This window comes from Dermacentor andersoni, chromosome 7 (genome assembly GCF_023375885.2).
Source record: "Dermacentor andersoni chromosome 7, qqDerAnde1_hic_scaffold, whole genome shotgun sequence".
NCBI lineage: Eukaryota > Metazoa > Arthropoda > Arachnida > Ixodida > Ixodidae > Dermacentor > Dermacentor andersoni.
Genome location: NC_092820.1, coordinates 62,175,839 through 62,202,190, shown reverse-complemented (window position 1 = coordinate 62,202,190; position 26,352 = coordinate 62,175,839). Strand labels below are relative to the sequence as shown.

The 26,352-nt window shown below is 49.3% G+C and overlaps 2 protein-coding genes across 2 annotated transcripts in view; one reads left to right on the top strand and one right to left on the bottom strand.

Moving 5' to 3' along the window:
- LOC126534395 (uncharacterized) overlaps positions 1-26,352 on the top strand; it is a 101,477-nt gene that overhangs the window by 30,705 nt on the left and 44,420 nt on the right. The gene's annotated exons all lie outside the window — the stretch shown is intronic.
- LOC129381257 (uncharacterized) lies at positions 8,352-12,417 on the bottom strand. Its single transcript, XM_072289207.1, has 3 exons — positions 12,088-12,417; positions 11,187-11,280; positions 8,352-10,992 (listed from the first exon to the last, which is right to left on the bottom strand). The coding sequence occupies exons 1-3, from the start codon at positions 12,238-12,240 to the stop codon at positions 8,579-8,581; spliced, it is 2,661 nt and encodes an 886-aa protein (XP_072145308.1). The 5' UTR covers positions 12,241-12,417; the 3' UTR covers positions 8,352-8,578.

The window sequence follows — 26,352 nt, the reverse complement described above, 5'->3', positions numbered from 1 at the left end:
AACTATTTACGTCGCGCAACAGTTCGAGTTTACGTATACGTGGGTTCCGGAGACAAGGCAAACGAGAAGCAAGACATTTATTTGCATAACAAAATTAAACGACGTCCGTTCAGGAACAGGTTCAGAACAAATGGTAATCGGAAAATTACTACGCATTCAACGAATGCATTAACGACGTCGAAAAACTAACGAACGCCCACTTATAATGCCGCATTACAATGGTTGCTTTCGTTTGAATCACTCTCAAGAGTTGTGGCAGTGAGCTTCAGGTTTGAACGACCGCGGGTTTGGTACACAATCGCCCGGTTCGTTCGGAGCACGGAGCTCCGGCTCGGAGAACTAGGCAGCGCTGCCACCTCAGAGCTGGGAGCGCCACCAATATCGGACGGCATTCCGATCACGTGTCTACACCGATTGCTCTGGGAGCCGCTGTCCGTTCGGTTCGGGGGCTGGTTTTCTCTGGCTCCAGCCTCGAGAGGTTTCCGCGTCGCTGCTAATCAAGTTCAAGTGTGGTATAGCATGGCCACACGAACCGTACGTAGCATCAGTCTCCGAGCCTTGCAGAGCGTCTGGCGCAGGAGATACTTTGGTGCCGGTCATCGAGGCGTTCGTCGTCTTGATTACAATATTCCCCTCGCACGCGTGGAAAGAGCACCATTTGGCTTTGATGTTGTGTGGTGTTCTTCGCGTGGTAGAACAGAACTGTGCCAAAACTCATTTTTTTTGTTCTTTTTTTGTTTAGAATTTGCTAAATGACCATTGTGAGCACTGTTCGTGAAATGCCTGTGAATATTAGAAGACGATTTTCTACAGCGGTACATCAGAATATGATGAATATATATATATATATATATATATATATATATATATATATATATATATATATATATATATATATATATATATATATATATATTGTGGTGAAGAGGAAGACGAAGAAGGCGCTCTTGTGTCGGCTGTGCGCGCGATCAGCGTTCGTCTACTGCCAGTGCAACTAGACTGTGCCTAGTGCTTTATAATAAATCATATTATATATATATATATATATATATATATATATATATATATATATATATATATATTGACACGTGTACTTATCTTTATCGGGCGACACGTTTCACCGCCTAACAAATCTTATCGTACAGCGCACGACGCGCCTGCATGTATTAGAAGTTTCTGGAATGTTATCGATGCTTCCATCCACTGTCTGTGACCGAACCTTGTGTAATCTGATCGCATGTGTGCGCGACGCGACTAATGTAGAACTTTGTGGAGGGCACGCAGGTCCCAGCGATTACTCTGGAACATTCGACGACTGATGTATAAAAGCCGACGCGCTTTACCAGCAGATCAGATTTTCGACGATCGCCGACCGTGTTCGCCGCTATCGTTGTGCTATAATTGTAGCCTGTTTTGTGGGCACAGGTTCGCCCAATAAAAGTTAGTTTTGTCGTTCACACGTTGCTACTGCGTTCTTCAATGTCACCACCACGTGACATCTGGTGAAGGTGCTTTACGTTCATGTACCGGACGCCCCCGACAAGCCGTAATCCAAGCCCTGACCGAAAAGACAACACCAACGTCGTCCCGGAACATCGAGCAAGCCACCGGCTACAGCACCTGCCCCCGGAACACGGTCTTCTACCAGATACGACCAAAAAGACAATCCAAGAAGATCGTCTGGAAAGACCAGCAAGACATCCCCAATGGCAGCCGCAGCGGCCCCAATAATTCTTCAGCAGCCCAGGGAACCACCAACGTTCCGCGGTTCCACATTTGAGGACCCGTAAAGCTGGCTGGAGACGTATGAGAGGATCCCTACGTTTAACAGCTGGGAGAGGGACGACAAGCTGCGACATGTCTATTTCGCATTGGAGGACGCCACCAAGACGTGGTTCGAGAATCGAGAAGCCACCTTAACGACATGGGACCTGTTCCGAAACGGCTTCCTGCAAACATTTACAAGCGTCGTGCGAAAAGAGCGAGCCCAAGCTTTACTGGAGACCAGAGGGCAGCTGCCGAATGAGACGATTGCGATCTTCACTGAGGAAATGAGCCGTCTGTTCCGCCACGCCGACCCGGAAATGTCCGAGGAGAAGAAAGTCCGCCTACTGATGCGTGGTGTAAAGGAGGAACTTTTCGCCGGAATGGTAAGAAGCCCACCGAAGACCGTCGATGAGTTTCTTCGTGAGGCGACGAGCATCGAGAAGACACTGGAAATGCGGAGCCGGCAAATCGACCCCCGCACCAACCCAACAAGCTACGCCGGAGTTCATTCAATGGCCACTGACGACCTGCGCGAGACCATCCGGGCAGTCGTACGAGAGGAGCTTCAAAGAATCTTCCCTTCATCGCAGCCTCAAGTGGCCTCAATCGCCGAAATTGTCAAAGAAGTCCAGCGATTATTCGGAGTTCCCGAGGTACAACCAAAATCATCGCAGCCCCAGCCAGAAGCGATGACCTACGCCGCCGTCGCCCGCCGTCAAGGTCCCCCTCCAAGTCCACGCCAGGGCCCTGTAACGCCGCGATTCCGTCGACCACCGCCGCCGCCACCAGCACGCCCACCCGTCGCCCAGCGCAGCTACCCGAGGAAGACAGACGTTTGGCGCGCCCCCAACCACCGCCCCCAACCACCGCCTCGGGAAGGTGAACGCCCTCGTGACATCGCCGACTACCTCGCCGCTACTCAGTGGAGCTCTCGACGACCGTCCCGTTCGCCGTCACCAGGCCGCTACCTGTCGACGCAGCGCGGTCCATACACTGGCCCAGCACGGGTCCGCTCTGCGAGCCCATATCCGGAAAACTAAAAGCAGCAACCGATGGAGGTGCGGTTAATGTTCGTCGAACTGACGAAGATCCTCCGCCGCTGACGAAGACGCCGAAGAAACTACCTCGACGACATAACGACACGCCGCCGTCCCGACGAAGTCTGGAAGCAAAGAATACGACGACGAAAGACGACCTGACGACGTCACATACCAGCCACAGGTCAACGCCACGCAGCCATGATCCGACGCCAAGACCTAACTGTAACGCAAGGCAAAGAATTACCGACCTCAACGTGCTTCTTGACGGCCACGCAGTCACCGCCTTAGTAGACACAGTAGCCGATTACTCCGTCATGAGTAGACCCATCGCCGCCCAGTTGAAGAAAGTTAAGACCGCATGGGAAGGCCCTCAAATTCGGACCGCTGGAGGACACCTCATCACGCGGACTGCATTCTGCACGGCAAGAATAACCATTCATGACCGGACTTACCCTACCACCTTCGTCATCCTCTAACAGTGTTCACGAGACGTCATTCTCGGCATGGACTTCCTGAACCAACACGGCGCAATCATCGGATACCGCCGGAGAGCCCTCGTAGTCACCACGCCTTGAGTGTGCTCGAAGATCAAGTGAGCATCCCGCCTCGCTCCAGCATTGTTATTTCGGTCGGCATCGAAACACCTGCTGACGTAGAAGGCGTCATCGAAGGCGACCAACGTCTACTGCTCGACCGCGAAGTTTGCGTCGCAAGAAAGATCGCTCGACTGCACGGAGGAAACACGAAAGTATTGCTGACAAACTTCAGCCAGGAGTTCAAGCACATCAACAAGGGCACGACGATCGCACACATCGAGGAAATTCTGGAAACCAGCAATGCGTTTGTCCTCTCGGATTCTACCGCATGTACCCCGATGACCGTAGTTCCCGAACCAGACTTCGGCATAAATCCAAGTCTCCCCACGATTAAGCAACAACAGCTCAGAAGTCTACTTCGACGACACAAATAGTGCTTTTCGATGTCATCAAGGATTCGACAAACACAAGTCGCAAAGCATCGCATAATAACCGAAGAGTGTGCTCGACCACTCCGCCAGAGCCCTCATCGAGTTTCTACGCGAGAACGTGAAGCTATAAGGCACCAAGTCGACGAGATGCTGCGCGACGACATCATCCAGCCGTCAAAAAGCCCGTGGGCATCCTCCTTGGTGAAGAAAAAGGACGGAACCCTACTTTTCTGCGTCGATTATCGCTGTCTGAACAAGATCACGAAGAAGGACGTATATATATATATATATATATATATATATATATATATATATATATATATATATATATATATATATATATATGTGTGTGTGTGTGTGTGTGTGTGTGTGTGTGTGTGTGTGTGTGTGTGTGTGTGTGTGTGTGTGTGTGTGTTAACCAGTCAAGAGCCAGGTTGGCTACCCTGCGCTGGGGCAAGGGAGAAAGGGAACAGAAACAAGGGGGAGAGAGACGTACACGGACAGTACTGCAGAGTCAAAGGCGCTCGCACAAGACAGACGTTCTCAGAAAGCACAAAAGTGTCTTCACTGCCTTCTGAGCCGATGATCAAGGGGGACGGTGTTCTAGTATTGTCTGTTCACTCAGGAGACGATCATCGAGTTTCCTGAATTCGTTGAACATAGGTTGTCCTTGTGCTTCAAATTGGGCACAGCCGCACAATGAGTGGTTAATGTTCTCCTCGCATCCGCAGACATCGCATGCAAGACTGAAGGCAACTCACAACCGACAGTGAAGAGACACTTCGCGTCGGTGCAGTCCGGCCGGAGGTCCGAGTTGCAGCGAAGGGTTTGGTCTATGCAGTCTGGTGCACCTTGTATGTGCGGTATTCCACTCGGCTAACGAGAGTGCGCATGCTAGAACGCGAAGCTGCCTCGCAGGGTCTGTCCTTGAGAGAAGAATGGGGACGCAGCGGTCTTCTTTGTTTGACGTCCGAGCTGTCTTATCTGCATCATCATTTGCTATCATACCACAATGGCCTATAGTATAAAATTAAACATGATATCATGGCCTTCTCATATAGTGAGGCATATAAAAATGCTGGGTCGTAGCGAGAGAATTGCGCCGCATATAATGAAGTGTTTTCAAAGTCTTCCTTAGATTTAGGGCAGTGGCAAAACAGAACCCCAGGACCTCCAAAGGGTGCGAGAAATCGCTTATGCAGCCTCGCTGGCTTTGCTGTATACGTTGCTTCGGTTGACATACATTCGCGAAGGTTATTTTATCTTTTTTTTATCAGTATACTGGCTCCCGCCGTCTCCATCTCACAGCTGTCTGAACCTCGCGATATCTTGGCTGCGTATTCTCTCCACAGAAAGTGTAGGGCTGCGTTTCGAGCGCCTGCCGCTTTGCATTGCTTCTCTGTTTTTCTTTCGCAATTCCAATGAGTAAGTAAACTCTTACAGCTGCACGCGCGGCAATGAACCGGCTGCCGACAGTCGTAAAACCGACTAATTCAATCCTATTTATGCTGCTGGGGAATCTTTTACGACTCCATGGCCCAGGGATCCGGGGCAGCGGGTAGATGGGAAAGCGCCATCTCTCGGCCGCTCCCTGCGCGACGCAATGAGGCTGATGTGAGGGGCAAAGTGAAATTCCTCTATGTGAAAGCACCATCGTAACATTGCCTCGGCTCGAAAGCACGAAAAACATTTGCTGGCGCTGCTCCCGGTGCAGAGTTACCTAATGTGAAGAGTCGATATATCGGGTTGATTATCCTCTACGGGCTATCGGCATATCTGCGCATCTGCTGTAACTTCAAAGTCGTAAACTCCGGATTCATTTTCTTACGCGTCATGGACCTCTCCACGAGCTCGCGAAATCTGTGCCCTTTGAAGAAAGATCTTTAACATTTTCTTCTCTTTCTCCTAGATACTTGCGTGTTTGTATAAGATTTGAATAGTCGCATGAGAATATAGTTTATGAAAGGAAACTATTGGTGATGGAGGAGCCTTTTCACCGAAAACACCGCAAGGCTGTCACGCGACACTCAATCCAGCATCTGAATCCACGCTTTAAGAGCTTATCAGGGCCCCAGATGCTCTCTTTTTGTTGTACAGAGAGACTTTGTTGCCACTAGATGCGGTGCAGGAGGTGTACTTCAAATGTTAAAGGAATTTCTTCAGAGAAACGTTGGAGCGGGCGCAGTAAAATTTAAATTTTGTAATGAATATTGGAAGTGTCGAAAATGCGTGAACAAGGGTAACTACGAGCGTTGTGGAAAATTATCGAATTTCTCCTATTTGCGCTTTGGATCTTTACGGAGTTTTCAACAATGTGTTGCTGAGAACCGTCGGAAATATTGTCGCGTATACCCTGCTGAAGTATACACGCTGAATGGGGATCCAGGCGTTTGTACTTCACGAAACCTAAACGTTGACGCGCGATTCCGAGACGAACCTCGTTATCTTCTTCAGTCCACTTGCTGTGCCACACCGTGTGGCAATATTAAATAAAAATTGCAGCAAATTCAATGTGCCCTGTTGTAATCTATATGCGGCAAAGTTTACGAGGCAGTGTTCACGCGTGGATTCTCACCTGGCTCAACGATACCCCAACAAGGAGCTCGGCATTGCAATGCACCTTTGAACGCAACCAGCGTTATAGGGGTTGAAAGAGGCAAAACTGGCTTTCTGCGCCATTTGTTTGGGCTACCCGACCTCCCCTCGGAGGCGCAGATGCGACCGTCCACACGGTTTCCAGGTGGCGCAACGGGGGCGCTATGTGAGGCCATCATCTCCGGTGCTCTCTCTCCCGTATCATCGCGGTTCTCCGCCTCGCGGCCCTCTCCCCCAGCGGCCAACAACCCGCATGCGCAGACCAGCTTCCCCCCTCTGTCTTCCACTGCTGCGGGCTTTCACTGCTGTTCCACTGCTTCCACTGCTGTTGGGTTTCGGGTACCCCAGCCTGCTGTCACTGCTGCGCAGACCTGATCTTTGAAGCGACCAAGGCGACGGTGAGTTAACGAAACATTTATGTACAGTCTATACAAGGGTGTTACATAGTCGGCACAGGGGCAGAGGGCATAACGGTCTCGTGCTAAGGCGCGCGGTCAAGACCCGGGAGGACGTCTCTTCGCTCGCCGTCTCTCTTCCCGCTTTGCGCTGCTCGGTTTTTACAGCACCTGGATCCGTTGAAGCAGCAAGCAGTTCGAACCCTCAAATCAGGAAGCGCCGCTTGTCGCCGTGTGAATTGGACGAGTGGACGAGAGGTCTCGACGTCGGTTGCATCTAACGCATCGCTGGGACGGTGACTCATCGGCCCAGTCCGCACCGGGCTCGGGCTTGCAGGTGGAGTTGCCGGCGGCCGTTGGGCAGCGAGGCGAGCCTACGATCTACCGACCGACTCGGCGTCTGGTTTCAGTTCGAGGCCTGCGCAGCGAATTTCGATAGAAGGCTCTGGCACAACAGGGCGTGGCCCCATTAAGTACACCGGACCAGCTTGATCTTCGATATGGTCAGGAGGGCGCGGCGGGCGGCTTCACCTTACGGGGTCCTGGACTGAGGGCGCCACCCTCGACCGAGGCCTCCCGGCGCAGAGAGCCCCGATACGATTTTATATACCAATAAAGTGTGTCGCTCTCCTTTCCGGATTACGTAACGTCACTAGGCGTCCCGAGTTAGTCGCGATAAGTTCCGCGATTACAGCTGTAATCCCGCTGTCGCGACGACGCCGTGTTTTGTCCCCTATAATCCCGCTCTCTAACTCCAACTTGGGAGGACAAGAAATACGAACGGAAACAGTGATCTCACATTGTGAAATTAGAGGGAGAGGGGGTAAAGCTGCGAAATTGGAAAGGGAGCTGAAAACCGTGCAACGAGCGGCAGAACAGTAAATTTTAATCACAAAGTTTGGAGGTAGAAAGCGTGCATTAGAGAGCAAATAAAGCTGATACTTGAAAGAGAAATATAATCGGGCAGGTCAGAGCATGACGAGGTCGCCATGACGAGCGCGCGCGCGCTCGTCATGGCGACGTTACGTTTGCGAAAACACGACCCTCTACAGTCCGGCGGCATCTGGCGCCGACGCGACCGGCGGCATTCGGCGCGCTCGGACGTCGTCCGGCGCCGAATGCAACCGACTGCATTTCGCGCCGACCGCGCAAGTTAGGGTGCCTCGATGCGCGCGCCCCCGCTTAGGGTGAGGACATCTGCGTCGTCTGCTACGGCGGCCGCCATTCTCGTTCCCACTGCATGCTCGTTCTCGCGGAGAACGGACTCCTCCGCTTTCCGGCTCCCTATCTCACGCTCGGCAGCGACTGGGGCTAACCCCCTTTCTCCCGCGCTGTTATGCGGAGGGCGTTAAAAGGCTGAATGGGCATTTTTCTTCGTGAACGGAGGCGCGGTAAACAGGATTGCATGGGAAACCTCACTGATGTCCCAATGCAAGTGAGTGAATTTGATCGGTAAGAAAATTCAGCCGACGCGGTCAATGCAACAACGTCTTGGTTCTGCACGCTTTGAAGAAACAGCATCAGCAACGGTAATAAAATATAAAGTCCCCTTTTCGTCTGGTAACAGCCAGATGAATACAAAAGCTGTTACCCAAGCAAACATGAAATCATTTATTCAGTGCTTATGAAAACACACAAAGTTAGAGATTTGTGTTTAATGGGAACGTGAACACTGAACATTATTGCACTTTTTAAAAGTCGACATTTATGTTAAATAGACCGTAATTGATAAAATAGTTGTGATCACTATATATATAGATGCAGACTTCAGACTTTGAAGGAAAAGGCTCGCAGAACTGCAGATTCCAGCTTGCTTACGCAAGGCTGACCCCTGCACAAGTCTTGCTTCCGTGGCCACTAGGATGAGTGCTCGGAATTTGTCGGAGATGAATTCGGAGCCTCACTCTGGCATATGCAGCAGTCAGCATTTTGCTTATTCGTTCTTTGTGAGCCATGCATGTGTTCACTGAGGGTTTGTCTATGCCTTCGAGATAGGCTATCAGAGAACGAAGTGGCGACTTCATGGTGAAAAATTTGCCTGTGCACCATGAGTTGACAGCGGTGAAATGTTCCTCGTAGTTTTTTAAAGTTTTCATGACATCAGCGCTTGGATATACGAGGTTTTGCCCATCCCTGACGTATTCCTTGAGTGCAGTCAGGGAAGCATACTGATCGTCAGGCTTGCCAAGGAGAGCAGCCTTGCACTGCGGACAAGTTATAGATTTCAAAATTCCTTTCAAAATAAAACCGCCAAGGTAAAACAAGATGCGGCACTCGGTTGACGTGAGCTCTTCAATGAACAGAATTTCCGTGTCGTTGATTTCATCGACTTCGCTTTCTGCACATTCCTTCTTGCTATGTGCAAGCAGATCGACAAGGTATTCGCGGTCGTCAAGTTCGTAGCTTGTTGATCTCGGAGTGTGAAGAAAGTGGCTGACGCTGACGAGTCGGAGTGCACACTTCAAGTCATACGCAGTGGGCACTGGCTTCATGAGCCGCACCACAGAAAAAAGGTTTTCTAGGCAGTCTTGCAACAGCCTGCTCGTGAGGAGGAATTCATACCCTTCACTGCCAAGAAGCACTTCTTGAAGGCGAAGGACAGCCGTTGTCGCAATTAGGACCCCTGCTTGCGATGGCTTCCACTGAGATCCAGTGCCCATTTTCAGTTCTCTGATGGTGTCTGTTGCCGTGCGTAGTGTGTCCAAGGCGGCATGATATTTAGTAATGTTCCTGCGGCTTAGCGCCATGGTGGGATGACGCGATGACATGAGGGCATACCACCTAGAAACGAGGTCCATAAACCACGCTGTTGTTTCGGCCTCTGGCTCAATCACTCCTTCTTTTATTAGGAACCGAATAGCTGGTGGGGCTTCACGGAAGAGCTGGACAGCGACTCCTACTTTCATTTTGGTGAAGTGCCCACAACTAATGTGGGTTTCTGACAAATTTGGTGCTACCTTAAGTTCGTTGGCTGCGTCATAATCCAAGACGGCCTGTACATGCTCCAATTTCACCTTCGAGGCCGTCAGTCCGTTCCTGCTTACTGTAGTATCACTGAGTGTGAAAACTTTTGAGCTTAGAAGCTGTCCTTTCAGGTTCTTAAGGACATGTGCCGGGTCCGAGATGAAAAAAAGTTCCTTCCCTTTTAAGGTTGGGTGAGGTATTGAGCACGAAGTTGTCGAATGGCGGTGGCTCGAAAAGCCAAATTCTCTCCACATAGCGCGGTTTGCTGCACCCATGTCACATGTGATAACACGGACTCTTAGAGAAATCTGGCTGCATATCTGCACTATTTCCAGGACATATGCCTTGAGTACAGAGCCGTCCACGTGCCTACCAGTGAATTCATAGGCTATCACTTGCTTCCATCTCTGGTTTACCCCACCTAGCATAAACACCAAAGCATGATTGGCTGGCTCTTCAGGCTTTGAGGGCAACGTCGTTCCTCCCAGAAGCACGTCTTCGCCACGGTCGAGTTCAAATCCGGGTGCTATCTCCATTTCATCTAAAAAGAGAACGCAGTCTTTCTCCACGTCCTCCATTCCCTCTGCTTTCGACCTCATGACGTCGATCACTTCATGCAGGATACCTGGCAGAAACTTCAGGCCCTGAATTCTTCTTGCTAACGTTCTGCTGGATGGAAGAGGGTAGCCAATCTTTCTGAGTGTTTCATACCCGGTGGTTCCACAAGCAAATTTAATTTTTAGACCTTGCTTTACTGTTTGCGCTGACCACGAATTACCATGATTGTTGTTCCGAGAAAGAGCACGAATTTGGTCTTCATTTAAAAACTTCGTATTTCGTGAGAAATTAGTTGCCTCTTTCTGCAGCTTGCGTACCTGCATCTGTAGTTTTTTGACAGTGTTCTTAGATTCGTTATGATGTTGTCTAAGCTTATTATTGGCTGCTGTGAGATCTGCAATCTTCTTCCTAAGCTCAGCTGCCTCAGAATCGAGGGGTTGGGTCGCAGTAACTATTGCAGTTTCTTGAAGCCGTGCATCCCTGGGGGTCGAAGTAAGTTGCCCATTAGCATTGTTGGTTTCCGTAGCCGCCAATCTCTCATTTATCTCCCCGTCTGACGAAGAATCAGCGGGAGAAAATTCCTGCGTAGTTGAGGGAAGAACGTTTCTCACTTCTCGTGAAGAATTGTGTGCGGCTGCGTCGTCACTGAATAATGCAGGCACGTGTGCATTTCGTTCCCTTGGTGGCCTTCGCTCTTTAGGAAGTTCTGGAAACAGATAAATAAGAAAAAATGCCCATTACATATATTTAAGATTGTGTTAACTAAAAGCAGAATAGAAGGCGCGCCAGAAAATTTAATATGTATGCGCATGAATCGTTTCCTCACATAACTTTTTCAAATGTAGATAATGAGCCGATAAGCAACGTGGTAACAAATACCAGGGTCAGGAGGCATCTCACCTTTGAATGGGAACACCGTTGGTACAGCATTAGGCTTGAGCTTCTTCCACCCATCCGCGCGGTTCTGTTCGAAGCTGCTGGCTTCGAAATGAGCCTGCAGATGAATTTGATATTGAAATTAGCGGCGCATTTCCGGCTCGATAATGAAAACAATGAAGGCAGCACGCAAGAGAACACAGTAGTCCAAATATCAGTCGAATTACTCGAATGAGAGCCTCAATCTGCACATAACATATCCTGTCTATCTCATTCACTGACTTAATCCGCCATCGCAGAACGAAGCGTCGGGTTAACAGGCCAAAGAACAAATTAGTCGAAATATCAGGCGAATTACTCGAATGAGCGCCTCAATCTGCACATAACAACGATCTCTGTTAATCTCATTTACTGACATAATGCGGCGTCGTAGGACGAAGCGTCCGGTTAATAGGCAGCGGAAGCTACCCAACGCCGCACACATGTCAAAAACAACTTCAGAAATCGTGAGTGAATTAATCAAAATTGGTTCCTGGACCATCCATTTGCACAGTAATTGCCACAGCTTATGTGCCCTTGCTTGTCCTCATGCTCTGTGCCTTGATGCAATGTTTGGGCCCAGACCGCAATTCGCTGGCAAGCGCCTAGTAAAGGCAATTACCTTTGAATGAAAAGAAGCGGCGAAAGCACGCGTGGTACGTATTCCCCAGCGGACACGTGTCGTGCAATTTCGGATGCGAACAAGCAAGCGGCAGACAATGGCCTGTACCGCGCTGTAGTGAAACTCATTTACTTTGTTTTAGTGTTTCACGCAGCTTTTTTAAGCCGAGCAAGAAGAATATTGAACGACACTTAGCTGCCCAAACGCAACAAAATACAAATAAATCGCAACAAAAACAGCACTGAACCAACATGTGGCACTTACGCTGCAGACACACGAGGAGTTCGTCGGTTGCCACTTGTCACGCTTGACTCGCACCAGCCACAGAAGCCGCCTTTTTGGGTCCCTTGGAAAATGGAACATCCTCCAACCATTTCTCGAATGGTTGGAGCACTGAGGAACACAACATCCAGGCATTCTACGCCGATGAAAGCCGCGCGAACGCAGCAGCGTTTCGAGGACGCCCGCACAGCAGCGCGGCGAAGTCGACGCGGGCAACGCAATGGCGGAGGGAGCGCGCGAAAACAGGTTTAGGCGGCGCCGGCTGGTTCAAAGGGTGACCTCACCCTAAGCGGGGGCGCGCGCATCGAGGCACCCTAGCGCAAGTTAGCGCCTAGCGCCCTCTCTCGTCGAGGTAGAGACTCACTACTCGGCAGGCTGAGCCAGAACGAGATGGCCTCTTCGCAAGAAAGCGTGCCCGACCTGTGCGGCTCCAAAATCGAAAGGTTTCTGGACGTCGTCCAGCAACACCCGTGTGTCTACGACACCAAAAGAATGGACTACTGGGATGCGGAGCGGGAAAACAACGCGCGGGAGCAGATACGCATGTACTCTGGCCTCTCAACAGGAGCGTCAATGCTACGCACGTGTCTGTATACGTCTCTGGATATGCTATTCATTCAGCGCCTGTTTGTTGTCTTGTTTTCCCTGTTTCAGTCGAAGAGTGCCTGAAACTATGGAAGCGGCTGAGGGACCGCTATGCTCGTGAACTGAAAGCTGTTGAAGCGACGAAAAGGAGTGGCAGCGGCTACGTGTCTGTGTTATGTAGAGAGACCTGTTCCTCTTTCGACGCAGACCACGCGACACACGGTCCGATTCGGTGTCCGATCCGGCGTCCGACGCACCGGAACGGCAGCCGGAATCGAAGTGTTTTGCCGTGCCGAAGCGCCGGATCGGACGTCCGGCGTGCGACAACCGCACCGTCGTTTGGCCACAGCCAATGACAGCGTGGCTCGCATGTGACGTTCTCTGACGTTCCCTCCACGGAGGCGGCGCTGGCTGGCCGGTTTCTCGCAGTCTTTTTTTTTTCCTTGCCTGCTGCAGTTTGTTTCCGACACGAAATAGTTACCAGCTCAGTAAAATTATCTCGAACGTGTGCCTATTATGCAAAGCAGCACCTAATACACTAGCACCAAGCTACTGGCGAGATCGGGAGCCGTGACGTGAGGGCATTTCGCGGGCAGACAGCACACACCGACCGTCTGAGCGAGGCTGCTCGCTTCGCTTGCACGTTTGCCCTTCGCAACGACTGCGTCGAGTAAACCAATTGTATTTAATTACGGGCGACCTAAATGTAAAGCGTTAATTGTTTCGGGAAAAATAATCGCTCTTTGACGCGTTCGCGTTGGATCGCCAGCGCCGTCGGCCGCAGCGTCCGCCTAGCTAGGCCTACCGGCCCTATCACTGGTTGTTGGCGGAGCCGTCAGTAGACAACGCGCCGTTGTGAAGTGTTCCATCACTCGCAGGGGCATAATTTTATTGACAGTATTCGCGTAAAGCGAAGCAGTGTTGTGCAGAGTTCTTTGTATTATTACTCGATGTGGATATGAAGTGAAGCTGGGGGGCTGTATCTGGACGGAGCTTACGCGCCGCTCAATCTTTCGGATGCACGCACCGTGTGCCCCGAATCGTCGTATGCCGCATGCCGGAGCATGTGGCGCCGGCGCCGCACGTCAGATCGGACGCCGAATCGTACCGTGTGTCTCCTGCTTAATTTCGTCTTGCGGAATGTGTCTGCATCCGTGCCATCGCCGAGCAACAGTCCGGTCCGCGGTCGCAATCGCTACCGACAGAGAAAGCGCGCGAAAGATTTTTTCGATGTTCCACGACAGGCGCCACGGAGCGGCGCGGTGTTCTGCGCGTGCGCTACTCCAGCTGCGGCAGGGGCGCGGCGTTGTACTGTAGGGGGACGGATTTACGCCTGACGCGGCGTAGCCGACCTGGCGTGACGTAGCGCAACCACCGCGCGCGCGCGCGCCCGGTCACGTCGAAGTGTATTGGCGCCTAAGGGAAACGCGGTCGACTACGGCAGACAACTAGACGAGGAGATGAGAGTAGTAAACTTAAAACGTCATGCGATGGAATCCGCTGACGCAGTGGAGTTCGCCTTAAGTATGCATAACATTGGCTGACGATACGATGGCAACGAATCAATCTATTTTGAAAGGTTTTGAATATCGCGAAACTTAAGTTGAATTATATATTGTGCTAACTAAAAAAAAGAACATCACGTTATTGCGCGAGGTGCCTGAGTGACCGATCGAACAAAGCAACCAAATATCCTGCGCTTCGCCATCTAAGGATGGTGGCGACAAGCCTCGTTTTGCCCCCCACGGTTTTAGTCTGCACTTCTAATGTAGTGAGTACAAAGGCCATGTTCACACGCAGCACCAATCTATCGTAGCTTTAAAAGCGCTTCCAGACGGCAGCTACTTTCTTAGGGACGATAGCGGGCAGGCCTGGTACTGAGACATGGTGAAATAAGGTCGATCGATAGCTGGGCTGCAACAATACATCAACGTAGGTAACCCTCAATATGTCATATCTGGAACGATATCGGCAACAGGTTTGAGCGCAGATGATGCAGCGCACCTACTATAACGGTGGGCTCATAAGCCGTGCCACCATGAGTGCAAGCAGAACATGGCAGTGTCCTCACAAAAATCTTTCACGTGAGCGACAAAAAATTCAATACTGTTCTTTCGTAGCATTATAGCAAGGCGCGCAACTGTTAATTTATTCACATTATTTATTCACGGTTCTACAATCACCCAAGCAGGACATTGTTGCAAGGGGGGGGGCTTCTTAAACAAACGCGCGCGCGCGTCTGTGTGTGTGTTTGTGTGTGTGTGTGTGTGTGTGTGTGTGTGTGTGTGCGTGCGTGCGTGCGTGCGTGCGTGCGTGCGTGCGTGCGTGCGTGCGTGTGTGCGTGTGTGTGTGTGTAAGAACCCCCCCTACAACAATGCCCTGCTTCGGTGAGTGTAGAAGCGTGAATAAATAATGTGAATAAATTATGAAACAAAAAAACATGCCTATGCACACATAAGAAGACCACAAGGCACCGCTACAAGCCACTGCACCCATGATCTGACCACAAAAAAAAACTGAAACTTTTGCTATTTTACAACAAAATTAAGAAGGATAATACGTATCGTATACGCACTCGTAAGCTACACACCTATTAGCGCGGCTGCGCTGATCTACTGCACAAGTCGGGCTGTAATACACAGAATGACGAAATCGCAGGCTTGCACTTCGGTGCAAACAGAGGTGCATAATATGAACTTTTGCTGACACGATGATCTAATACGCACTGCACAGGGGCTGCTTAAGTGCTGCACGGAAAACATCGTCAGCTGCTGTAACAAAAGCATTCGGCACTTTGGCCCACTGGTTGACACTACATGGGGAAAAGCTGGATTTGTAGGCCAATGTACGCAAAGAAAATTTTCTGATTTTTTTCAGCCAAGCTGTATATGGCTATCCCATTTGTCCGCCCGCCCGTTTGTCGCCTGTACGCCGAAAACTCCGGCACAACCGTATGCGCATGCATGAAGAGAAAGAAGGAGAAAGCGAGAAGGGAGATTGGCTGTGCCAGTAGCTAGTGACGTCGTTCCTCTTCGTCGCAGCCGAGCGCTCACGCAGCAGTTTTCTCTGACTCCTAAATGGGTAAGCCACGCGTCATACGTACTCCTGAGGAGCAGGCAGCTTTCGATCAGCAACGCCGCGAGAAGAACCGGGAACGAGCTCGTCTACGCCGTCCCGATGCTGCATCCCTGTCACAAGAACAGGCTCGTGCATCTGAGCGCAAGCGGCAACTGCGTGCCGAAGATACAGCAGCCTACCAAGCCGTCGTTTAATGAACCGTCGGGACGAACCCAGTGATAAACACCGGGGCCGCACGTTTCAGCTTCGGTGGTTAACCATCTGTACGGAGTGCTTGGGCGGTGATTTTCTTCTTCTATTGTCAAGCCGCTGTGATGCGCAAGCCGGTAGTGTTAATTAGATGTTTGCAATGAATCCGATCTTACCACGAGCAATGTGATTGAATAAATACATGCGCAGGAACCTATCATGCATTGCAAGAGTATCCCAGGATAATTATATTTTAAGACACAGATGCTAGTGTGAAGCTTAGACGAGTTAGCGACAAAACGAACACCCCGGTTTCGAATGCCTCCCAGTCTGTTCGCGAATGTTTTACCTTCGGTGTCCCATACAAGAACGGCTTATTCAAGAATAGGGTGCACGTTAGTCGTGTATCAATATTCTTCAACATCAGGTGGCACATTTTGACGTTTCGAATGATATTTAGTACACGTCCAGCCTTCACGGCTATGGTTCCTGTGTGTTTGCTGCATGTTGAATTTACCTAAAACTGCGAAGTCTTTCACATGGTCAGTCATGGTCATCGGGGTACATTTCAAGAGGCATATTCGTTAATACTTCGTTAATACTCCTACTGCTGAACCACGGGCAGTTGCACCTTCTTCAACTGCTGTTTCGAGCAGAATATCTTTCCTGTCGGGTGTAAAATTCGCCCCATTATCTGCTGAGAAAAACATTTTAACATATAGAAACCACGCCCTCAAGCGATAAATGTGTATGAAGAATACGGAAGTATTTAGGTGCCCAAACCTGAAAAAATTTGACCGCATTTTCATTCTTTTAGAAATACTCAAGGACACGGTGCAATTTTCTTCCTTCTTTTTTTTCTGGCTGTTCCATATAAAAAAGGAAAGGTCACACGCTGGCTAATCCACAACTCAGACACTCGTCGTGCCGTCCACCTCTTTCGAGAATGTTCGTCCCGTACCTCGTGACCGTGGGGCGGGCGACGGCAAATACAAAGAGCAGCCATAAACGACGCATACGTGCCCGTTAGAACAATCGACGATCGCGCACCATGCTGGAAGCGCGCCGTGCCGGTTGGAACGTGCGCGAGCGCTACGTGATTAGGGAAGCTTGGCTTCTCGTGCCGCGACAGCGTACGTGACCTTGCACGCGTGTTCGTCCCTTGCGGGCAGATGCGTGTTCTTCGGCTCTTGTATCTCTATGCGCGTTGCAAGGAAGACGGGCCCTGCATGCAGACGGCGTCGGTCACCGAGCGCAGTTACTGCCTCGCCCCAGTGTTCTAACACACTTCGTACAAAAAAAAAATATATGTGTTCCTTTTTGTAAGCTTCTTGCTTCTCCCACTCGATGTGACAAACCGCCTTTGGGCTTAGATTGCACAGTCTTTCGAAGGCATTACGGTATACGGCGCATCACAGAATGATACGTTACTTAGCTGTGGAATACATCCGTTTTCTGAAGCTCGAATACATGGACAGGAATTTCAATGGGAAAGAGAAGGCAGTCGTGATTATCCTGTGGTCGCGAACGGAAAAATTGCCAATTTTTCCTTTCGTGAGCTCCGCTTTGCATATTTTAGCAGAACTGGTTTGTCATACACTTGGTCAAAAGACCCATCGAGCTATCGCATGCTCTGTAAAATATAGAACAAACAAACTGGCTGTCACTGGACTGCGGGTGGCGATGATGATGATGTTGATGAAGATGATGTAGTGTTTAGTGGCGCAAGGGCCAAGTATGTGCCAGAGATCGACTCCGAGCATAATTTTGGAGGATAAGCACAGAAAAGGGAGAAACTTGACTTCATACTCTGTTCGCCATGCAGTTTGTGAACTGGTGCAGCGAACGCATGCTCACTCCATCAATCCTCGTGTGTATGGAGCCTCGCATGTTCGCTCCTAGGAAGCGCGTGGCGACAGCCTCACAAAGATTTTGCAAAAAGTAATCTCTTTCTTTTTCTCAGGAAAGCAAGTGACGTAATGGCTTCTACTTCTGGTTAACTCATCGATCGTTTCCCTTCCTTCTTCTTTCATAATGCAACCTGTTTTACATATTATAAGCTGTCCAACAGCCGCTGTCCATATGTATGCAAATGAAGCATTTGAATTATGTGGGAAAGAAGTACGCAAGAACAGAGATTTCGGAATCTTACCTCACGCCATCCATTTTTGTGCCGTCACTGGTGTTGCTTTTGTTACCTGATATTCTAGACTGTTTCATGGGGATAAGCGCGCGTGCAGAACGCTACAGGGCAGTCGTCACCCCTGCAGCGTGTGTGTGTGTGTGTGTGTGTGTGTGTGTGTGTGTGTGTGTGTGTGTGTGTGTGTGTGTGTGTGTGTGTGTGTGTGTGTGTGTGTGTTTGTGCGTGTGTGTGTGTGTGTGTGTTTGTGCGTGTGTGTTTGTTTGTATGTATATGCCATTCCCGTCTGGCACTACACCAGGAGAGCATATATAAAATTTGAAACGCGTATTGGATACAGTGTAAGATTCAGTGTCGGGCATGTCAAAAAGGGTAGCTCGCCCAAGCCGTCGTCCGACTCGTGCACTGTAAGGACGTTTTTGCAAGGAGAAACATGTTCTCATCGAGAACGAGGAGTACTGGGTTTATTTACAATATCTACATGAAGAGTGCAGAACGTTACGTCTCAACAGTCTAGCATGACTGAATGGAAGCGCACTAACGAGCCGAAAAAGTCCTCTTAAATCCCCTCTGTCCTCCCTAGATCCCTAGGCACGGAAATCTGTCGTACCACCTTCGTGCAATCGCAGCGTCCTAAGTCGCCGAAGGATCCGCGTTGATGGCGAGGGTCACACACTCCCTCCCGCACCTTTGTTTTACTGAACACATAGAAAGGATGCGGGGAGCTTCGTAGACTGGTATTGTCACGCTTGACTCACACTGGCGCGTGTTTGGTTCCTACGATGACGCAGCAATTAGCTGGAGCCTCTGTCAAACGACCGTGGCGGTTGCCGGAGTCCGTGAGGAAACGCCGTAGAACGCGCTTTTTCCAGGAGTCTCTTGCTCCCATCGTCGATGACGGCGACAGTTAACCAACAGTCGACACTCGACCCGCCAAACCTGTGCTGACGCCGCACACCTCTCCGAAAGGGACGTTTCGTTGGCTTCACAAAGCGATTCATCGCAACGGGGCAGGAGAGGTTAGAGGTCACTACCCCCGCTGGCTGATCGTAACAGCTCCTCCATGGCCAGGAACATCTCGACTGGCCAGTGCTGATATCAGCTGGGCAGGAAGAGAATGGCTGGTGGCAGGGGAGGTGAATTCGCTCGCAGCAATTAGATGAGAAATGCTGACATACACCCCAAAGCATCTCGCAATGACAGGCAGCAGCAAAGCGAACCCCACAACACGGCTCTGCGCAGCGATGAACTATCTTGGATCTCGCTTTAGACCCGCAAGGCTTCAAAGAAAACATAAGTGCGGAAACAACAAATACTGCATTTCGCTATGCAAATTTCGAAGGAATCTCGTACCGACAAGGTTATCAATCATGGCTGGAGTCGTTCTAAATGAAAGGGGATCGTCTTGGCTTAACAAAATTTTAAAAAGACAACAAAAGTTAGTCGGGATCCCTAAACGCAGAACGAGTTTCAACTTAGCCTGCTCAAGCCATTCGCATGGCTATGCAACTTTCCCTTCTTATACCTAACGGAGAAGCTGTACTGTTGGATGGTGAGGCTCCATCGGAGCAAGCGGCCATTTTTTTTTTACATTTGATTAAGTCACGCCTGAGTGCAGTGGTCGGTCTCGAAGATGGATCTCGCACCGTACAAGTAACACGGCAACTTGTGTTCTGCCCAAACCAAACAGGCACATTCGTTCTCTGAAGCGCTTCCTCTCTTATACATTTGGTTTACGGCTGGCATAGAGAATATGATGTTCCTCATTATCATCATGAACCTGACTAAGTACCATGTCCATTCCCCTGTCGCTTGCGTCGCGCTGAACTATGAATTCCTTTGTATAGTCTGGCGCCCGAAGCACAGGACGAAAAACTAATAACGTTTCCAAACCTTGGAAAGCGTTTTCTTCATCCTTATCCCATGCAGTGCACGTTACTCGGTGCTCAATTTCGGAATGCGTCCGTTAAAGGACTTGCTATTTGCAAATAATTCGGAATGCACCGTTGATAGTACCCAACAAGTCCCAGAAATAAACGAATGTCTGTTTTTGTGCGCGGCTGTAAAAAAATCTCCAATTGTAGCTGTTTTCAGCTCAGCCGGCCGTCTTGTGCCCTGGCCGACAACATGACACAGATAAGTAGCCTGCGAGCAGCCAAACACATTTTTCCGCCTTAATCATTAAGCCTGCTTCCCTCAACCGCAAGAACATCTAACTGAGGTGCGATACATGCTGATTCCAGCTGTCAGAAAAAAATTGCGACGTCATCAAGATACCGCAATGCGAACTCCTGCGAGTCTTTTAGGACAATAGCTATTAACTTAGAGAAGCTGAACGGCACCATCCCGAGGCTGAGAACGAGAGGGCGAAAAGTGCCTACAGGCGAGATAAATGCGGCATAGCGGCTGCCACTTTCTCAAAGGGGAACTTGCCAGTATCCCCGCGCAATAATCTGGAGTCGAAATGTATTTAGCAGCGCTGACTCTGTCGATTCGTTCCTGAATGTTGGGTATCGGGCACAACTGATCCCTTGTAATGGCATTTAACTTCCTGCAGTCAGCACACGGACGGGGACCTTTATTAGGGGCTTCCACAAGTATTAGCGGTGACGTGTAGTCACCCTCAGCGGGCTCAATAGCTCCCAACTGTAACATGCGCTGTACCTCTGCCTCTATAATTTCTCTCTGTCATGGAGACACCCTCTAAGGCTTTGACCTTACTGGTTCGGTTGATCTTAGCTCTATTTCATGCGTTATTAGTAGGTTATACCAAGCAGATTGCTGAATTTATCGAGATATTCCCCTAGCAGCATCTTTAGCTCATCTAGTTGCTCGGGTTTAAGAGTGTCCGTGCTTACCGAGTGTTCTGCAATTCTTCCAGCCTGATTTCAGGGTTGGAGCTCGCATTACACTCCTTAAACTTGGTAATAATGTCATCCGGCTCTTCGATGGTAAAGTTACCGACTTCGCTCCGCTCCACGTGCGGCTTCATCAAATTGCAGTGGATTTTTCTCACCTCCTTCCTGCGACCGGACACTTTCAGAGCATAGTTAGTATTTGAAGGTGTCTGCAACACTTCAGTGGATCCGTCCCAATGAACTTCAAGCGTGTTCTTTCTTGAAGGTCTGATGATCGTTACCTGGTCCCCTGCATTAAACATTTGAAGCCTCGAATTTCTGTCGTAATAGAGCTTGGCATTCTTTTGTGCCGCGCCCATGTTCTTTTCAACCAGCTCTTGTGTTGCACTTTGCCATTCCAGCAGATTTGGCACGTATTCAACCACTGTTTGACTACGTCCTCTTTCCTCCCACATCTCTCTCGACATTCTCAGTGGAGGACGGAGTGTCCTCCTATACACTAGTTCTGCTGGCAAAAACCTTGTAGCCTCATGAGGAACCGTTCGCAAAGCGAAGTAGTCAGAACACACATCTCCCAGTCCTCCTTGTGTTCGTAACAGAGTGCCCCGAAAGCTCGCTTAAGAATTGAATATGCCACCTCTCTACACTGTTTGTCTGATGCTGATAGACGGAACTGTGTATCAAGTTTACCCCGCGCTTTTGTAAGAAAGTGGAAGTCAGTGAGCTGGTGAATACTGGCCCTTGATCCGCCTGGATATCAGCTGGAAACTCGACTCGGGCGAATACTGTCAAAAGCGTGTCTACTACTTCGGTGGAGCTGAGTTCTTTCAGAGGGATTGTCTCAGGAAACTTTGTGGCCGGACACAACATGGTAAACAGGTACCTGCAACATGATTTTCTCCTTGGTAGAGGCCCTACCATGTCTATCACACGTCGTCTGAAAGGGTCTGATATTGAGGGCACTACCTTTATTCGAACGTTCGATGTTTCTCCTGGTTTACCCGAGTGCTGGCAGGCGTCGCACGATCTCACAAAGTTTTCTACTTCCTTGAAACAGCCAGGCCAGTAGTATGTCCTGAGCAATCATCCGATTTGTTTAGGCCCAGGTGGCCAGACCAGCTATTTCCATGACAGAGACCCAAAAGCTTCTCTCTGTACTTAGTAGGTACAACTAAAGGATCCAGAATCCTGTCCTTTCGATCTCTGTGGTGCCGATATAACAAGCTTCTTTTCTCGGGCATCGTCACGTTGCGCCTAGCAATGCCTTCTTTAGCTGTTATGTTGTAATTTGACTGGGCTGACGTCATTCTTTTGCTCGGCTGCCGGTGACTCTCTGTCCACACGTAAGAGCCGATTAAAGTTGTTTGAAGCCGCTGATAGGAACGACCCTGTCTCGCTTGCGAGCGCGTCAGCTATAGCTCTCCCCGCTGGCATGAACTTTGACACATGTGTTGTGATACGTTCTCGTTGAGCTGGTCAGCCGGCAGGATTTCCTAAACCGCTTTTTCATCCCTCGAGCCTAGGTCCGTTTGTGTTGCCGAGGCTACCCCTTTTGCTACTTCCGCTGGAGCGGCTTTTGCATTTTTAGATGAAAGTGACGGGATTTGTCTGGCTTGGGATCGCGTCAACGCCTGTATGACGCCCGCTCCATGTTTCAGCCCTTTCTCACGCAGTAACTGATCGAACCGATTCGAAGAAATGCAAGGGTACTGCAGTGACTAGAATTTGGAAACTGCAGCCTCGGTCCCGAGCTTCCCGAACGGTCCACTGATTTTGACTTTGGCCATGGGTAGACACACGCTGTGTTCTTCTACAACTTGGTTGATCCATGCTACTTCTACAGTGAGGTCTTCTACCGTCACGTAAGACTGATGAACAATATCCATAGTGGCGGCACTGCCACGTAGCACCCAGCATGGTTTTCCACTAATATGCAGGTCGGGAAGATATGGGCTTAAAAGTACCATGTTCTCGTCTCTTTTGTCCACGTAGGAGAAAACTACGCTAGGCTTCCCGCAGTTCGCAGTGATATGTCCGAGTAAGAGGCACTTATAGCAGCGGACCGGTCTAAAAAATTCGAATTCCCCTTTTCTGCTCTTTTTGGACGGTTTCGCCATTTGACTTCTCTTCGCTCTTTTCTGGCGTCCTTTTCACCGCATCTACATGCTCCGATCGTTTCGTATGCGATCCCTTTTTGAATGAAGATTGTTTCCGCAATCCATTTCGACCGTCCGAACTTCCATCTTCGGCGCTCAGCTTTCTACGCGTTGTGTACCCTTCGGCTAATTCGGCCGCCCTTTCCACAGTGTTTACTTTTGATCTGTCTTGCAACCACAGCTTCACAGATTCTGGAATGCTTTTCTAGAACTGCTCTAGACACATGCATTCAATAATCATGTCTCTACTCTCATACGCTTCCGCGCTTTTCAGCCACTGGACTAAAATTGCCTTTAAGCCATATGCAAACTCTGGATGTCCCTCGCTATTCTTCTTGCCCGTGCTTTGAAACCTTTACCGAAAAGCTTCGGGTGATGGGCGGTACTTCTTCAAAAGGCTAATTTTAACCTTCGTATAATCATATGCATCGTGCGCACTGAGTCTGGCGATTACTTCCGCAGCCTCACACGGCAACAGAGACAGCAACCGCTGTGACCATGTAAATCGGAGCGAAGTTCACGTTCTCGCAAGTTCTTTCAAAATTTCCTAGGAACAACCCTATGTCGTTCCCGACTTCAAATGGCTTTAACAGTCTGCCCATACAGCATGATTCTACCTCGCTTGATCGTTCCAAAGCCCCTTCACTCACTCGAGACAACTTCAAGCGTTTACTTTCAAAGTCAAATTGCATTTTCCTTAACTGGCGATCTTTCTCGCGTTCCTCTCTGTCCTGTTTTTCTTTCTTTCTCTATCTGTCCCCTACTTCACTCTCTGTCTCAGTTTCGTTTCTCTGTTTTCCTAAAAAGTTCTAACCCAATTTTAATGTCTTTTTCACTGGCCTGTTCGAAAATCAGCTTTAATATTTCCGATTTCATTATTTCGTTGTGCACCTCTAGGCACAATTCTTCATCGACAAGCAACAATTCATCTCTCAACAGTGACTTCAAATCCGTGACTGATGCTTTACTGCCTTGGTCCTGCTCGCTAAACACAACTAGGTAAACACAACCTAGTTAACAATCAACAATCCAGCTTCCCTACTGTTCTAAATTGAACAACCACTAAATGAAGCCTACCAATCAAAGCAAAAACCAAGCACGCACCACAGACACAGCACAACGTCTCAAAGCCCGTCTCACCGCTAGTTATAAAAGTTAGTGTCGGGCATGTCAAAAGAGGTAGCTGGCCCATGCCGCCGTCTGACTCATCCACGCTAAGGACGTTGTTGAAGGGAGGAACATGTTCTGATCGAGAATGAGGAGTATACTGGGTTTATTTACAATATCTACATGAAGAGTGGATAACGTTACGTCTCAACAGTCTAGCAGGACTGAATGGAAGCACACTGAGGATCCGAAAAGGTCCGCTTAAATCCCCTCTGTCCTCCCTAGGTCCCTAGGCTAGGGAAATCTGGCGTCCGCGTTGAGGGCGACGGTGCGCACAATCACCCGGCACTCTTGTTCACTGAACACACAGAAAGCATGGGAGCTTCGTAGACAGCGATTGTCACGCTTGACTCAAAGTGGCGCACGTTTGGTTCCTGGGATGACCTAGCAATTAGCTAGAGCCTCTGTCAAACGAGCGTAGCGGTTACCGGAGTCCGTGAGGAAACGCCGTAGAACGCCCTATTCCAGGTGTTTCTTGCTCCCATCGTCGGTGACGGCGACAGTGAACCAGCAATCAACACTCGACCCGCCAAACGTGTCTCGCCTTGTTGTCGCCGCAGGTCTGTCCGAGGGGATGCACTGTTTGTTTCACGAAGCGATTCGTCGCAGTGGTTCAGGAGAGGCTGGAAAATCACTACCCCCGCTGACCGATTGTAAGAACACATAGATAGAACGCGTGGTCAATAATCAATAAAGATTTTTACTGTTAACATAGTCTGTAAAATAAAAATAAATAAAGATACAAATAAATGCAAACGCAAGCCGGCTCTAGCCTATTCCGGCATTTACGGGAAGGTAACACATTCACAGGGAGAAAGGGGCGATGCTAAAATCAGAACTACGTCGTATATATTTTATTTTATATGGTGGTGCAAGACATTTCAAACGAGAGGCTGTCAGCAGTAGAAGGGTCAGCATCACACCGTTATATTGTTGCTAAGGCAAATAAAAAGGAATGTCAGCAGTCAGTGTGAAAACAATGCTGGCTAGGCGTACACACACACAGGTACATGTGGATATCGTGTGTGTCATCTTTTATTAGTCATTTCATTAGAAGCCAACGAACAATGACACCAAGGACAGCATAGGGGAAATTACCTGCAGTTCTTAATTGAAATAAAGAAATGATAAATAACTGAAAATGAAAGTGGAAGAAATACCTGGCCCCAGTTGGGAGACGAACCCTCCTCTTCGCATTACGCGTGCGATGCTCTTACCAATGGCTCTACCGTGGCGCCGTCTTCCCATCCACTATCTGGGGTATCTATGTCTGTCTACTAGAACTAAACCTAGGAGTGTTAGCCATTGCCGCCACTCACAGCCTTGGCCGCGGATGTTGAACATCCTTTCTGTCGCAGATGTCAAGTCTGCGTGAAATTTTCGTGTGATGGCAACCGGTCAATAATCCCACACATGCATATATTACTACGTGGTATTTGAAGAAGATGATGGGGACACTTGGATTTAGTGACACGCACCCATAAGCGGCCTCTGGCGATCTGAGGACGACCACGTGCCTTGCGTGATGTTGGCTGGCTCATTGTTGGCCAGTGCTTGCTACCCCTTGTAAATAGTTTACCTACTGTGCTCCCAAGTAACTATATATATATATATATATATATATATATATATATATATATATATATATATATATATATATATATATATAGTGTGTGTGTGTGTGTGTGTTGTCCAATTATGGTCAATTGCCTCAGTCCAGTCAAGCCGGAGTTCGCACTCCGGCTTGACTGGACCGAGGCATTTCACCATAGCGCTTGTCGGTGTTAACTTAGGCTACACAGACGACAGGGTGACATCTACGTGTGGTACTTTAAACTATAACATCTATTAAACACGTGGCATATGATATACATAGAGCCTTAGTTGCCGCACATGCACTAAAAAAACACCAAGGTAAATTTCGTGAATAAAGGCAACCCCGGTGTATTAATTTATATAAACCGCGGAACATGTGCTCACCATCGAGAAAATTAAATTTCGTTCCAGAGAGAGAGAGCGGCGGCACAATTACGCACTCCACATTATCCCACGCTTCATTTCTGCAGCGTCGATG